Source organism: Phacochoerus africanus, chromosome 2 (genome assembly GCF_016906955.1).
Source record: "Phacochoerus africanus isolate WHEZ1 chromosome 2, ROS_Pafr_v1, whole genome shotgun sequence".
In the NCBI taxonomy this organism is placed as follows: Eukaryota; Metazoa; Chordata; class Mammalia; order Artiodactyla; family Suidae; genus Phacochoerus; species Phacochoerus africanus.
Genome location: NC_062545.1, coordinates 130,535,799 through 130,552,872, shown reverse-complemented (window position 1 = coordinate 130,552,872; position 17,074 = coordinate 130,535,799). Strand labels below are relative to the sequence as shown.

The 17,074-nt window shown below is 39.7% G+C and overlaps 1 protein-coding gene across 5 annotated transcripts in view; it reads right to left on the bottom strand.

Moving 5' to 3' along the window:
* Window positions 1-759: 759 nt before the first annotated feature.
* TTBK2 (tau tubulin kinase 2) overlaps window positions 760-17,074 on the bottom strand; it is a 149,964-nt gene continuing 133,649 nt past the window's right edge. For 4 of the 5 annotated variants that reach the window (XM_047766568.1, XM_047766569.1, XM_047766571.1 and 1 more), the window contains 2 exons: window positions 8,341-9,614; window positions 760-7,316 (listed from right to left, as the gene is read on the bottom strand). In XM_047766568.1, coding sequence (XP_047622524.1) covers window positions 6,857-7,316; window positions 8,341-9,614 — 1,734 coding nt within the window. In that variant the 3' untranslated portion in view covers window positions 760-6,856. Of the gene's footprint in view, window positions 7,317-8,340; window positions 9,615-12,717; window positions 12,906-17,074 lie in introns of those variants that run through there. The other variant, XM_047766573.1, reaches the window with a different exon arrangement.

Sequence of the window (17,074 nt, the reverse complement as noted above, 5' to 3'; positions counted from 1 at the left end):
GCCTACTATGTATCCCTCACCCGTTACACAAGTTTACTTATTTCAGCTACTTTGCAGTTGAGAAGTTAATAGGCACATACATGATTAGTTTCTGGGAGCTTGAGGTGTATGTATCTTAATTTCTTATTCTGAAAAACAGGAGAGGGAGCTCTTTTTGGATAGTGCTCCTCACCGAGAAATCGAGAAAGGGAAACCAGGCAGAGAGAAACAAATGGCAGTAACACTGCAGGCCAATCCAAATCAGGAAAGGTGAGGCAAATCGGCCCACAGGAATGCCTCTCGTGAGTTCCTTTGGTTCTAAGGAAGGTGGAAAGGAGTGTGTGGGGGGAAGCAGAAATCACTTCAGTGCTATAGGTAGGATTCCTACAGAGAAGGAGAAATTACCTCCCCCTAGAGATAGAATGATGGCTTGAAAGAGAGCTTTTAACACGTTCGATTTTTACATGGGGAACCATCTCCCCCTATCCTCCAACTCTGGTTTTTGTCTTCAGGGATACTGAACACCTAGTTTCTATTCAGTCTAGTGCTTCTTTTTCTAGGTCACTTCTGGATGTGATACTGCATTTATAGTAACACTTTCTGCTCCCCCTTGATCTTGTAACCTGTGGTGCATTTGATAACTTTATTAAATTAGAAAAATTATATTTCCCACTTCTGAAATCCAAACCACCACACAAACAGAACTAGAGTTTGCATGCGGAATGAATATTTTATTACTAGATTATAAAAATAAAATACAAAATAATTTTAAAACAGAACTTAAAACACTGTACAAAGCTTTAATATGATCCAAATGGGAAAATTAAATAAATAATTACACGTTTATGTACAGATGGCCTATACAAAGCACTCCATGTTTCTGCCAATACTCTATGTCCTTGGTTGCCTGAGCAAAAATGCATAAAGAGGGCTACTTGAGGGTAAAGGGACACAATACAGTACCTTTGGAGGTATTTCAAAGAACAGTTTCTCATCACTCTGTGTCATGAAGAGGAGAAGAAAGGAAGAAAACTGTGGAATTGTTGAAGTTCTCTATTCTAACTTATTGGTTTTGCTTGACAAGAGAAAATTCCTCTGATTCGTGGGTCCATTTAACAGCTGCCAAGAGGTAATATTTCAAGATTTAGATCTAATTCAAAACTAGTTGTTTCCCAACTATCTCTTTTTTCCTAAAAGCTGTGAACTTGTAAGTAAATAACTTGGTTATTTTAGGAAAGGATCAGGAAGGGGTCAGGAACTGTGAACTGAGGGAACTCAAGCCCAGGTCATGTGTTCTTTTCTTTATTCAGTTCACCATTCCAGTTTCAGAGTCCCAAGTGGTACAGTGTTATATTTGCTTTAGCTTCCTATCTCTGTTTTTCTGAATGCTTTTTACTTTAGTAAACTAACTGGTCACTAGTTTAAAAATAAAAAAAATCCCAAGGGCTTTCCCCTCCCTGGGTTGATCCCTAAAATAAATCACATTCAAGCTCTGGTAGATTTGTTTATCCCTTGTGGATCAGTGAAGAACACCCTGACAGACTCCAGGTATGGTTGAACGCTGCGCATGAATTTTTTTTTTTTAAGGATTTAAACCGTGTATTTCAAGGGGGGAAGAAAGCAACAAACATATGGCAAGCGTAGTCTATATAAAAATTTGGTTTACCCAGTACTTTTAACTGGGAAAGTTAATACTTATGTACACAATATGAAACAATATTAAACTACTTTGAAAAGAGAAAATTTCCTATCATTAGAGTGTAAAATTATATATCATCAGCAAATTCTCTAGTTACAGGGACTCAAAGGTCTGCTTTACTGAATCCTGTTCTCTAGGTCAAGGAACCCAGAATTCCTGGCCCAGGGTATCTGACAGACATGTCAGTATCATCAGTGATACATACTCTGCCCATACTATCACTTCAATTAAAGAGGCAGATTCTGTTCAGTTTTCACAGGGTAATGAAGAAAAAGGCTTCACTTCCTTTACATGTCTCCTTAAAACCAAGGATCTCCAGCAAAATCTAAGGAAATATTCAAGTCATTACTGAGTAAAGGTTTCTATTTCGCTATTCAGTATCTTGAGGCTGTGTATCACCTCAGGGTTACTTTGATCTTATTACATACTTTAATTTTCTGGTCCAAATTTGCTTAAGGGGGATAATTAAACATCTAGCTTATGTTTTAAAAGTTGGAGCAGATAATCACAGCTGAATTAGAAAATGTATTGATGGGTCAAGACTTTAATAGCATCATTTCATATCCAGCCAGGGATCTGAGATATGCAGCACCCAAACTCCCCTTTAATTGGGATCCTTGTCCCATGTCAGGGAGTTACTAAGAACTATAGGAATTCCGCATTTATCTCCTGCAGTTCTCTCTAGCAATGTTGGTAAATATCAACATGTGAGGACTACCATAGTGGTTACATGCCTTAATCCTGTAATACTTTTTGTATTAGAAGATAGATAAGTAACTATTCTGCAAATAGTTACTATTGATTGGTTCTGTAGACAACTATTCTGCAACAGAACCAAACTCAAAAAAATTAAAGTACAGTTGTCATCAACCATTCTATCTCCTCAGTGATATAGGTGCTGAAATAGTCCTCCCTTTAGGCAAAGTCCCAACACATAAACAGAAATGGACAGATTTTAAAAGAGTAAATGCAAATAACTTAATCCCAAAACACATCAACATGACAGAAGAAACAAACGGTTCCCTAACATATGCCACATTTTGATAGATATAAAGGAATGAAAAAAGGTTTAAAATGGGAAATTTTTGATCTTTAAGACAAAATCTAGACTTATCTACAAATAAATGTATTTTCAAATAGGCAGAGTAAGATGCATTTTTTTCCACCTAAGCCACTAAATTCTGAATTCTGGATCCTGTTTCTCCTATCACCAATTTATAATGTTAGATTAAAAATGTAGTTCCTATAACAAAGAATCCTCTGCTCTTGAGGGAAAAAGCATCTGGTTTTAATTCAAAGCTACTGGATATAGAAAAACTAGTTATAGTTTCAACTGTCTGTCTCTGGGTTTATAAAACATGCACCAACATTCTTCCTTGCCAGTTGAATATAAACATAGAAACATTCACTTAAAAATCTGTGGCCTGGAAGGAATCTCTGATGATTACAGAAGAACCTCAGGTTCCCATAGGGGCTAAGAGCGAAACATAAAGGGATACTGCACCCTAGTCCACTGGATTAGTAATAGCTGAGATTTGTTTAACATTTTAAAGCAAGTAATATAAAGTGGATAATGACAACAGTGGGTCTCAAATGACCATTTTGCTACTTATTTAGGGTTTGATTAACTTGGCAACTTAAAAAACCAAAACATTTACTCCACAACATGCAACTTAAAAAAAGAGTAAATGTAACAATGCCACTGTCAGCAAGGCCAGTTGCACACCAAGTTGAGAATGAGAGCACCTACTTAAGATTTACCATTTAAAGATGTTTTATAATCTGTGCAGTCAAGTTAAATTTGATATGACCCAATCTTCCTTCTTTGTTGACTATAGTTAAAGTTAAATGCCTTTAAGCTGTGCAAAAAACTGCTGTGCGGAATTTTAATATTTCAAACAATCTGCACGCCATGAAGATTTGGCAACCTAATTTAGGAAGAATGCTACCTACAGGGATTGAGCTGTTGCTAATTCCATCTTTTGCTCTACCCAAGTAATTCCAGAGACTAGTCAAGGCCTCCCTTGACTAGTAAGGGCAAGTGTGACTAGGTGACTAGCCATTTTGTAGTGAGAAACTAGGAGGCACTTGGTTTTCAAAAGATAATTTTTAACTTCAGCCCCATACAACTCTTAGTGTTGGTTGGCTTAACTTCAATTGATGGCCATGTCCCTTATCTTAGGTAGAATAACCAAACTAGTTTAAAATTACTTGATCTATGTTTGTCACTGAAATATGAAACATGGCATCACTAAAAAATAAGAATAAAAAAAATAAAAAATACAGAACTAACAACAACAACAACAAAAATCCCAATTCATTTTCTGTCGTTCTCTAAAATAAAATAACAAAAATCCTGTGCCAACAGTGCTCTGCTCAGGGCTGCCAACTTCTCTTTTTAGACTAAAATATTTAAAAGCTAAAAGCACAAACTATGCTTTTAAAAACCATAGAGTTTTTAATACGTAAGATATAATTAGTCTGTCTTCTTTTGAAAGTATCGGAGCACAAATATCTTTGGTTAACTCTTTTCCCTACATGCAAAATAAAATATTCTTACACAACAAGGGTCTTTCTGGATCTTGAGTTTGTCATTACCATTTAGAAAACGGGATAGATAACACAGTGGAAAAGCTGGGAGAAAAATGGAAGGAAACAAGAAAGAGAACATTCAGCTGTCATGTTGACATCAATGTCAGTTTTGATTGCTAGCAGAGAAATGCCAATAAGAAATTAACACACACACCAAAGTTGCAGCCTCATCAGCTTTTCAAATAGTTACCATGAGCTTATTTCTGATTAGAGAGGTCAGGATTTAAAGCTGGCTACTTTTAGCACAATTTAGCTAACACAATAGAAAAAAGAATATACTTTCTTAATTGTAGATTACTTCCCAGTACTCCTGCCCTCCCCCCAAAAGTGATGTGAAAAGAATAAAGCAGAATGGTAATTTTAAAGAGATTAAAAAAAAAAAATTGTCAGACCCATGATTATCATCCCAGTTTATCCACTCTAACCATGACAGAATTATGTGATTAACATGACAAATCTCTGAACCAGTCTTATAAGCATTTCCTAGTAATTATTCCCCTATTAAAAATTTTTAAATGAAAATTAAATAACCTATCTTGGCTTGTTAAAGATCGCCAACCTCTGCATTATACACAAGGAAGGCAAAAAGAATCTGAAGTGTCACATGCCAAGAACATATTTTCAGAAAATGAAGATAGGCAAGGCCCAAGTGTACTCGAGGCACACAATAAAAAGTATTTTCACCATCTGTGATCTTGAAATTACAAATGGAGAATGAGAAAGAATGAGTTTATATAAGCATATGTTTCTCTATATATTTATAAGTATTTATATAATTTACCATGAAGACATGCAAATAGTGTTATAGCAACTATTATACAATATAATACATAAAGATCAGTCTTCCAATATTACAGTTGCTCTAGTTAAACAGCAAATATGTCTTGTCTACTGCATTCCTCTGTAGTCTTGAAACCAGAGAGAAATTAAGATTTCACACTATGCTACATTTCTTATGGGAGACCATATATGCCTCAATAGTGTTTTGAGTTGTTGGGTTTTTTTTCTTTGTTTTTTAAAAGCTCAACACAGATAAAGAGAACAAGAGAGGTTCAGTGCAGCTTCAGGGCGGCTTTGATGCAGCATTAGAATATGTTCACTTTGTGAGGAAATATCTTTTTTTTTTTTCCCCAATTCAACCATTATTAAGTTTGGCAGCAAACACAAGGTCAAAGAGAAAGCACAGATGTTTGCTAGAAGGCAAATTTCAACAACAAGCAGACCAATCTACCTGACCTTAATAAGGTCTTTACAACACAAAAACTACAGAGTATAAAAGAGCCCATTTAAAAAATTGAGTATAATGTAACTTTGCCTAATTCCTGTTAGAAGAAGAGTAAGATCAGAACAAATATGATCCTCCTAACAGTTTTCTAAATTAAGATTACATGGAAATCAGGTCAAGAAGCCCAAATATTCAAATTAAAGCACAGGAAAAGCAAGTAATAAAACACTGAAAGATATATAATGAGCCTAAATTTATTTCCTCAGATACTCATTCCTTATTGGCTAAATGTATAAAATACAAAGTTTGAGAATTTTAAGCCTCAATATATTTAATTTCTAGTTTTCTTTCCAAAGCTCTAAAAGCATAGAGTCACATTCCATAGCAATGTACTTCCCTGGTATCATCCCAGAGGTTGATATGAGAAATAGTTGGTACCTAGAAGCCTTGAGGAAGCAAGGTCTACTCCCATCAGTGTTCCCCCCACAAGCAGGAAACTAACAGGAGAAGAGGGTTCTTCTATCCTGAAGGGCATTACCCTCACATTCTGCCCCTCTCCCTAAAGCACTAAAGCACAAAATAGCTCTGTTTAGACTTTTCCTTAAGTTCCATCAGTTATTTTTCATAATAAAAATATACTAAGAACTGTTGCTCCAAAGAGAAATACTAGGGGGTTCAAAAAAGTAACTTTATTTGAAATTCCAGCATGTGCTGCTAGAGCACATGAGAATGTACTGTTAAAATAGAGACTGGATCAGGTGAGAATCACTAACTTTAAAAAAATGTGTAATCCAGTGAGATAATAGGAATGAGGCAAAGTAAAAAGGTGTGAACTCTCAATACACCAGAGCAACACACAGGCCAAATGTATGTGAGCACTGGCTCCCCAGCAACGGGCTTCTTACACACTTGAATGTTGGAGCAATTCTGACTCTCCAAGGTTGGGAAGTTTTGAACTGAAAATATTAAAATGAGGAGTTTTCATTTTTGCTATATAATCTGAGTGGAGCCTTAAAAAAAAAAAGTAAGCTAAACCCCTTAAAATTGCATTCCACTTCCTACCTTCAACATTTTTGTATTGAAGGCAGCTAATAAATGAGAGTTCATGTAATCAGTTTCACCTCCTTGGATTTTACTGGACTCCCCCTTCCTATGCAGAGGCATTGATTCCTGATCTGCTTGCTGCCTGCCTTAGGTAATTCCTTATCATATATTTTTATCTTCTTATAAATAATTTATCATGTTACTTTCTTTTGCAAGAGAAGATCAACACTGATTTTTTAAATAGACAGTACAGGGACGCACATGCATCAGGTTTAGGAGGAAGATCTCACACCTTTCACAGAAACACAGCCCAGCTCCTATCTGCTGAGTTTACTGGCTGACTTACTCTTCCCTGGGGGGGCTTTAGTGCTGGCCGAGTGGTGGTGGAGGCCACTGGATCCTTTCAGGCCATTCTTGCTGGGTTTGCAATGCTCCTGTTGGCAGGACCTCCTGGAGGAGGAAGATCCTGAGTGGCTGGGAGGCGACTTGCTTCTCCCCAGATGCGGGGATGAACTCCTCTGGTCATGGGGCCGTCCAGCCCTAGATGGTGAGGAACTAGATGTGCGAGGCAAGGAAGAGCTCCGAGGAGAGGCACTGGGACTCCTGCGAGGGACAACTGGACTCTTGGGTGGTGTTTTTGGATTGTGAGGGGATCCTGGGCTCTTGCACTGAGTAGTGCTCCGGGGTTTCTGAGATCCGTTTTGAAGAATTTGGGCCAGGCGAGAGAAAAGGTCTGAGTCGGAATTGCTACTCCCTAGGACTTTATATCTGCGGAGCCTTAAATAAAAGAACAGAGAATAATTATTTTCACTTAAATTCGTTTCAGGAATTCCCATCGTGGCTCAGTGGTTAACGAATCCGACTAGGAACCATGAGGTTGCGGGTCTGATCCCTGGCCTTCCTCAGTGGGTTAAGGATCTGGCGTTGCTGTGAGCTGTGGTGCAGGTTGCAGATGCGGCTCGGATCCCGTGTTGCTGTGGCTCTGGTGTAGGTGGGCGGCTACAGCTCTGATTCGACCCCTAGCCTGGGAACCTCCATATGCCGCAGGAGCAGCCCAAAGAAATAGCAAAAAAAAAAGACCAAAAAAAAAATTATACACACAGTATTCTTCATTAGAATTTTACATCATAATGACATCTATTATAAAGGGACTATGACTAGACCACACTAGCAAATTACCGAGTATCTAGTTAAAATGGACTGGGGAAGAGACAAAGCCTTTGCTTCATGCTAATAAACACTAAGCAAAGCTCTAAACATATTCTACCTGAGTTCCTCTTCCAAAAATCATGAGGCAAATATTTTATCATTTATCATTTTATAGATAATGAAATTGAGGTTCATAGCACTAGAAAGAGGGAGAACTAAGAATTAACATGGATGGGATTTCCTGTTGTGGTGCAGTGGAAATGAATCCAACTAGGAACCATGAGGTTGCAGATTCGATCCCTGGCCTCGCTCAGTGGGTTAAGGATCTGGTGTTGCCATGAGCTATGGTGTAGGTCACAGATGCAGCTCAGATCCCACGTTGCTGTGGCTGTGGCCTAGGCCAGCGGCTACAGCTCCAATTCGACCCCTAGCCTGGGAACCTCCATATGCTGAGGGTGTGGCCCTCAAAAAAAAAAAAAAAACTAACCCGGATCAAAATGACCCCTTCAACTACACTGTGCTTGGGAAAGGCAGGGAAGGAAGTACTCGATCAGAAGCAGGCAAAGGAGTAATGACACTGGTGACATATTATAATTAAGCAGACACAGAAATAATGCTACACACTTAACATTGGGAGAGCACACTGCATTACCTGGCTTCTACTCCAGGCCTTGTGGGTGGCTTTCCTGGTGGTGGTCGAGGCAAGAACTGAGATGAAGTTGAGTTATTGACTTGATCTGTGCTGATCCATGAAACTGGCCTTGGAATTTTGCTCTTTCTGGACTGGGAGATGATGGGTGTCAGAAAGCTGTCTTCAGCTGACCTGCTCAAGTGTGAATCTACAGCCAGTCTTGAAAAGGGAGTGAAGACTTGTTCTTCAGAAAAGGGAGCAGGAACAGTGGCTAATCTCTCCTCTAGCAGTTTATCAGAGGCACTTGAGAGGTCCCCAAGGAAAGACTTGAGTTGCCTTTTTTCTACCAGAAACTTGACTAGATCTGGCTGATAAGCTTTCTTTTGGAGGAGCTTTTCTTTTGCAGAGACTGGAGAGGATGACTCAAAAGCCGAGTCTATCTCTTGTGCTAAAACAGGGATTCGGCTGTGTCTAGTTACAAAGGATGACCTAACCACATCCTTCCGGGATGGGGGACAATGCTCACTCTCTGAAACAGAATGAAATAGTTCTCCATTTCTAGGGGCCATTTTCTCTCTCTTACCCTCTTGGTGCAAAAAAGTAGAGAGGTCTCCTTGATGACTTGGCAAGTCTTCACTCTTGAGGTCACCATCCTTAGATATCTTACTTTTTTGCATTGCTGCCATCTGGCCTATCTGTCCTTCGACATGTGGGTCAGTAACGTGCGGAGAGATTTCTGAAGTTCCAACTGCCAGAAGCTTCATTATCTCATGATTTTTGTCTTGATTTGGCACCACACTGAAAGTCTGTGTCTTTATCACATCAAGAGGTTCAGCAGTAGCTGTGTGATCCCTTTCCACTGTTACCAAGTCTCCTGGGAGAGGGGCGATCTCAATATAATGCTGCCTTTTACTCAATTTCTCATCTTCATTATCTGACCCTAGAAGGATGCTTTTCCCTTCCTTTTCCCTAGGGAGACCCTCAAATTCCCTCAGAGACGGTCTGTCATGGTCAGAAAGGTCTTTTGGTCCCAGGTCTTGGGGTCTGTCACACTCTCTAATATTGGGTAACACGTCATGACCAACATGATCCATCTGAAGACCCAAGTCTGTTCTGCTTCCTCCACTAGGAGGTTCGCCCTCTATCACAACCAAGCCAGAGAAGTTCTCCCTTGGAGAGAAAAGTTCCACAGTGGGCTCCATAGGATGAAGGTCTTTCTTTTCTGGCTGCTGACCATAATGAAAGCTTCCTGAAGTCGACTGCGTAGATGCCACAGAAGGTCTAGGAATTGTAATCTGGTGAGAGGAGAAAAAAGGTTAAATGCAATAATGTGGAATTATAAATGAAGATGCATGAGTTGAGATTTAACACACCAAGTTCTAATCTTTTTTTTTTTTTTTTTGTCTTTTTGCCGTTTCTTGGGCCGCTCCCGCGGCATATGGAGGTTCCCAGGCTAGGGGTCGAATCAGAGCTGTAGCCACTGGCCTACGCCAGAGCCACAGCAACGCCAGAGCCACAGCAACACAGGATCCGAGCCGCGTCTGCGACCTACACCACAGCTCACGACCTACACCACAGCTCATGGCAACATCAGATCGTTAACCCACTGAGCAAGGGCAGGGATCGAACCCGCAACCTCATGGTTCCTAGTCAGATTCGTTAAGCACTGCGCCACGACGGGAACTCCTCAAATTCTAATCTTTAAGAGGAACACAGATGTCAACTAAGTCTGCCCAATTCGTACTTAAAATGAACAGTTCTGCTTTTTTTTCTTTAGGGCTGCACCTGCAGCATATGGAGGTTCCCAGGCTAGGGGTTGAACTGGAGCTGTAGCTGCTGGCCTAGGCCACAGCCACGCAGGATCTAAGCCATGTCTGTGACTTACACCACAGCTCATGGCAATGCTGGATCTTTAACCCACTGAGCAAGGCCAGGGATTGAACTTGCTTCTTCGTGGATGCTAGTCAGATTCGTTAACCTCTGAGCCACGACAGGAACTCCCTAAAGTGAACAATTCTGAATAAAAATGCATGATACTCAAGTTCCCCTACTCGGGAACTATACAGAACAGTCTCCCTGGATTATCATCCCTGCCTTTTCTCTAGCCTATTCTGTGCCCTGAAAGACTGACTTCTACACACTGTACTATCTAGGCTCCCTTTCCTTCTGGTTTCTGGTTGGGTTTGCCCAATGGGCAGCACCAACACGGCATCAGAGAGTTGGAGGAGAGAAATATCTGGGTATTTCTTCTCTCAGCCTCCTCCCAAGGGACTGCAGCTTTGGTAGGAGCTATAGCATACCACTCCTGGCCATAGCTCCTGTCACATGGCCCTGCTCCCAGAGGTATGACCCTTACCAGGTTCTGCCCCTCTTCTTTCTCTTTCAGGACTCAGAATGGGAATGGCTCCCTCTATTGCTGTTCCTGTTAGCTCTCTTAAACTCTACCCACATCTGTAAAAAGTTCCTTTCAATAAGTTTTCTCCAAGTCCCTTTGAATGTGCCAGCTATTTCCTGCCAGAATCTAGATACAGGATTACGAGGGGAAATTACTGCAAATTATTGTAAGCTGAAAAAACTCCAAACTTACATGCATTTTGTTGCTTCCCATAAATTCTGTCAAATACTGTTATGAATATTATATCTTCCTATAAGCAACCATACAAAGATATTCACTAATATTTTATACCTTCTTTAATTTTTTAAGGTCAAGGCTACAATAAATGAAACTCTACCCTCTTTCCACAGAAGACCTTTCAATTCTATGCAAATATGATTAAATATTTAATAAGAATGTCTTTTCATTTTTTGCCTTTTCTAGGTCCGCTCCCGCGGCATATGGAGGTTCCCAGGCTAGGGGTCGAATCGGAGCTATAGCCGCCGGCCTACACCACAGCCACAGCAACGCCGGATCCAAGCTGCGTCTGTAACCTATACCACAGCTCATGGCAACGCCAAATCCTTGACCCACTGAGCAAGGCCAGGGATCGAACCTGAAACCTCATGGTTCCTAGTAGGATTCTTTAACCACTGCGCCACGACGGGAACTCCAAGAATGTCTTTTCTTAAAGACATTTACATCTTCACATTTGTTAAAAGTGATGTGTGAGGAGGCAGAGCATGTCAACCACATAAACTAGTAAGGAAAAAGGCTTTTTGAGAAATTAAATAAATCACTTTATGATGCCCCTAAGTTCTAATAAAACTATGGAAATTAGTCTGAATTCAAAACAAAATGAGGAGTTTCCGTCATGGCACGGTGGTTAACGAATCCGACTAGGAACCATGAGGTTGCAGGTTCGATCCCTGCCCTTGTTCAGTGGGTTAAGGATCCGGCGTTGCTGTGAGCTGTGTGTAGGTTGATGACGAAGCTCGGATCCTGAGTTGCTGTGGCTCTGGCATAGGCTGGTGGCTACGGCTCCAATCAGACCCCTAGCCTGGGCACCTCCAAATGCCGCAAGAAGCGGCCCTAGAAAAGCCAAAAGAAAAAAAAGAACAAAACAAAATGAAAGTGGACCTGTCATAGGAGATTTAACCTCTAGTCCAATGACACCAAGAAATCCAATTGGTTCCAGAGTCAGAGAGGTTGTTTAGATCTTTTCTCTGTGTGTCAGGAATACAATTTAATTTAAGAACATGTAAAAAAGCTTGCCCTAAGCCCAGCCCAGGGAGAAAGCACCTAACTAATGGTCTAAGCAATTATGATATCGTAAGTCTGAGCAATTATTATAAACTGCATAGGAGAATGGAACCAGTGTTCAGAGACTCTGTCAGGTTAATCCAAGACAGGCTGGATTCAGACTTGAATTCTCACAATAAGCCTAGACCGATAATGACCTATTGGTGCTGTCACCCTTTAGGAAGTCACCCCATACCTCTCTTTCATTCTATAATGTATTCAGGCAGATGGCAATTTTCTCACATTTTTTAAAGTGATATTGAAACCTAAAATTTGTACTTACTCTTCAAAATTTACTTTTTAAGATCTGACTGTGATGGTGATAAGAAAAGCAGATGTGAAATTATGTTAAATACCAAATAACAAGGGAGATGACTATATTTACATTCAAAATAAACCAATGGTCATATTATTACTATACGTAGCTCCAAGTACAAAAGCCACAAAAACTCAGCAGTATTTATAAAAATAACATTCCACTGGGCTTCTGAGATTGAAGCTAGGGAATCAATGTACTTCTGAGCCTAACTCAGCTAGCCTCAGGATATAATGTACACACACGTATGGTTATGAAAAAAAGGGAGTATATAGAAAAGATGTGATCCACCAGACAAGAGTATTTCTTTTCTTGAAAAAAGTCTGAGCAATTATGATAAACTGCATAAATTACTGTCACATAATATTTATGTAACACTTTAAATTTATAAAATATTGCTAAAATCATTTTTATTGTTTCATTTCATATCTGCCTGGTATTTTAATTGAGTACTTTTATTAACACACATTTCACAAATGAAGAAAAACAGTCAGAAAAAAGTCAGAGGCAGGACTCGAAGATTTTGAAAATCCTGCACAGCATAGCCTATTGACATGTACTACACACTCTCAAATGAAGTCTGGAAAACCAAATCTGCAAAAAAAAAAAAAACATTATCAAGATAAAAGGAGAAAAACCAAAGATCAATAGCTGCACATAGAGAATAGCACACTACCTCTGAGTATAACTAAGGACACTCTACAAATAGACTAAATTACTGATCTCCAGGAAGCCATAAGCATCTTTTATTGAGTTCTATAATTCACAAATATTTCATTCAGGCATGAATTCAGTCATTTCCTTTCCTCTGTTCTGGAACTGTATCAAGTATGCCTTCTACAGAATTAAAATATAACCCTAATGTTTTCTATTTCTTTCCTATTTCCTTATTTTTATTAATGCCTTGCACTGAATTTGACTAACATCAATCTCACTACTTTTTTAGTTCAGATAAAGCAGCCTCATTATTTTTTACATGTTTACAACTTGTCACACAGCAAGAGACAGTAAACTGGAAAACAACTACCTACATTTTAACTTACAAATGATCCTTTCCTTTTATCTCATTCAAAGATAGTAATGCTATTAAGATAATAAAACTTTGGGAAATTCAACATTCATACCAAATAGTCTCTCTTTCAAATGAAAGGTATGTGGTATATGAAATAGCAATATTTCATTTTGGTTTCTGACAAATAATTTAGAAGAGATATAGGTAGTACAATATTTTATTGGTTTCTACTATAGCCAAGAATGACTGAGTTATAGGAACAAATTCCTGGCCTATTAAAAAAATTAAATTTTAGGAGTTTCTGTTGTGGCTCACTGGGAATGAACCCAACTACTATCCATTAGGATGTGGGTTTGATCCCTGGCCTTGCTCAGTGGCTTCAAGATCCAGCATTGCTGCAAGCTGCGACAAAAGTCACAGATACAACTCAAATCTGATGTTGCCATGGCTGTGGCGTAGGCCAGCAGCTCTTCCTCTGATTCAACCCCTAGCCTGGGAACTTGCACATGCTGCAGGTGTGGCTCTGAAAAAAAAAAAAAAATTCAAATTTCTTTGGGCCAAATTCCTCTATAGACTTCTTTTGTTTAAAGCATCTTTATTTAATGCTTTATATTAGTGTCAAAAATTATGACTAGGAGTTCCTATAGTGGCTCATTGGTTAATGAGCCTGACTAGTCTCCATGAGGATGTGGGTTCGATCCCTGGCCTTGCTCAGTGGGTTAAGATCTGGCATTGCCATGAGCTATGGTGTAGGGTGCAAATGCAGCTCGGATCCTGTGTTGCTGTGGCTGTGGTGTAGGCTGGCAGCTACAGCTCTGATTCGACCCCTAGCCTGGAAAGCTCCATATGCCGCAGGTGCTGCCCTAAAAACACAAACAAAAACTTATGACTAAAATTAAACTACTATTATTGAACAATTTTTTTTTGTCTTTTCTGGGGCCGCACCTGCAGCATATGGAGGTTCCCAGATAAGGGGTCCAATCAGAGTTGTAGCTGCCGGCCTATGCCAGAGCCACAGCCACGCAGGATCCAAGCCGTGTCTGCGACCTACACCACAGCTCACGTCAACACCGGATCCTTAACCCACTGAGCAAGGCCAGGGATCGAACCCGTAACCTCACAGTTCCTAGTCGGATTCGTTAACCACTGAGCCTCAAAGGGAACTCCTCAACAATGTTTTTATGTACCAAATTTTTATTTCTATAAAGACAGTACACAGTTGTGGTAACATCTGAATATAAGGAGGCCATAAATGCTAACAGAATGTCTCACTCTCTCACTCTTTACCCCTACTGCTTACTCTTACCACGTTTATGTTGGTTACTTTTGCTAAAAATGCCATTATATTGTGGTTTGGCTTATATAGATAGATCTGAGGGTGGATTGGGGGGGGGTGAGGGATGGAGAGGGTGGCAGTCTTTGCTACAAAGGTGGGTAAAACAGAAAACCTAAAGCTTTAAGACCTATGTAAATGACACGTAAAAGTCGTTTTTTCCCTTCCCCTGTTATCCTACCCCTCAGAGCCAGTCATTATTAATAGTTTATATTTAACGGAGCTTAAAGCTATAAAATTTTTGTAGAGGTACTAGGAATTATAAATAAGTCGCAACTGACACCCAAAGAATAGAAGTCCCAGAAAAGACAGACTGGAATAAAAATATTTCTTGGCTCATCTGTAATTATATATAACATACGAGGCTACAGGATTTAACAGTCAGTTTTCAAATCCCTTCATACAATCTTGGAAGACATTCTGGGGGCAAATCTAGTCCAACTATCCCCAACTTCTATAATCTATAGATTTCTACCACAGCATCTGTAACACTTAAGTCAATAAGGAGACTCACTGGGCTTTGAATTCTTGACGACTAGCACTGCACCTGACACAGAGTAGATGCTCAGTAAATGTTGAATATATGAGTCAATCAACCACTGGATGCTTGGATTTCCTCCACGAAGCCTCTCCCAAGTGATAGTCCAGTATATTTTTGAACACGTCACAAATGGGCTTTTTTTTTACTTCCCAAGCTGGTCCATCCAATTTCTGGTCTTTTCTGACTGTTCACAGATTTAATTATATTATCATATATAATTCCAGAGATGTAATCTCTTAGAAAAAAAACTTTCCTGTAATTATGATGACAAAACTTTCTAGATCAAAAATAGATATTCATGGTTAGACAGAGGACATTTGGCCACTGCCCAGTCAATGCACATGCATCTGCTAAAAAATCCACTTCCAGGGAGTTCCCACTGTGGTTTGGGGGTCAAGAACACTTCTAGTATCCTTGAGGATGCGGGTTTGATCCCCGGCCCTGCTCAGTGGGTTAAGGATCTGGCATTGCCATGAGCCATGGTGTAGGTTGCAGATGTGGCTCAGATCTGGAGTTGCTGTAGCTGTGGTGGAGGCCAACAGCTGCAGCTCCAATTTGACCCCTAGTCTGGGAACTTAAATATGCTACAGGTGTGGCCCTTAAAAAAAAAAATTAATTAAAAAAATAAAAGTGGTATGGTGATGCTTACTCTGCTAAAAAAAAAATCCACTTCAAGAAGTTAATCAGGTGGTAATCAAACCAAAAGTCTTTACCCTTCCACTTATTAAAGCATACATCTACTAAAATATTACATGAATGACCCATTTTTCAGTGGAGGCGCTCAGTAACTCCATGAGCTTTCAGTCATTCCAGTTTATAAAAGGGCTCCAAATATTCAGTGGGACACTGGAAAAGCCACATGAAACTACTATTTCAAGTAAGTTGTACCACTGAAATGTCTCAAGTCTTCATTGCAATTTTGACAGTTCAAGTTCAACCCCTTACATTTTCTTGGACTACTGCCAAAGCCTCCTCACTGGCCACCCGTTTTCCCTTACATGGCTCCCAAAGAGCAAATTACTTTCCGCCCTCAACCCTGGCACAGTTTCTTGTCCCGCAGCCCATACAACTCAGCACAAAAGGCCAAGACTATCACCTTTCTTTTGCAGCTCATCTTCAGCCCCCTTCATTTGCCCTAAATTCTGGACCGTGTAAATACTCCGAACTTCAGTGTTTCAAGCCTCTGTGCCTTTGCACATGCTGTGTGTTTTGCCTGACACTTCTGCATCTCCTTCTAGAAAACTTAATCCTCCTTCAAAGTCCTCTTATTTTTTGAAATACTTCTTAACATTCCCAGAAAGATTTAAAATTTTTTCTTTCCTCCCCAATTATGAAAATAATGTATCTTCACCACAGTAAATAAAATTAGAAATTAAGAGTTGAGAAAATTGAAACAAATATTGCACTCTCCTATAGGCAGATTTATCTGTGTCCTTAACTGGGTACACAGCTCCAGCACAATCACTTCATGTTGTTTAAGGTAAACTTTCAGATGTAGGACTTCACTGTCAACCTAACAGGTTGATGCCAACTGTTTATCCCTGAGGTACAGCATAAAGCCTGGAACTTAGCAGACACTTCATAGAATTGAAGGACTGAAAAGAAAAGACTTAAGTCAATGCAATCAACTGCTGATCTTAATCTTATAGTACTGGTATTGTAATTCCTATAAATATAGTCAGAGAAGCAAGTCAATGAGCAGTCCTTCAGTATGTTGACAATCCCCTGGTGTGAGGAATGGTTGGTCTGTATGACCAATAGAATATAGCAGAAATGATGATATGCCCTTTGAAACCAGGTTATAAAAGACACTGTGGAAGTTCCCTTGATGGCTCAGTGGTAATGAACCCAACTAGTATCCATGAGAATGTGGGTTC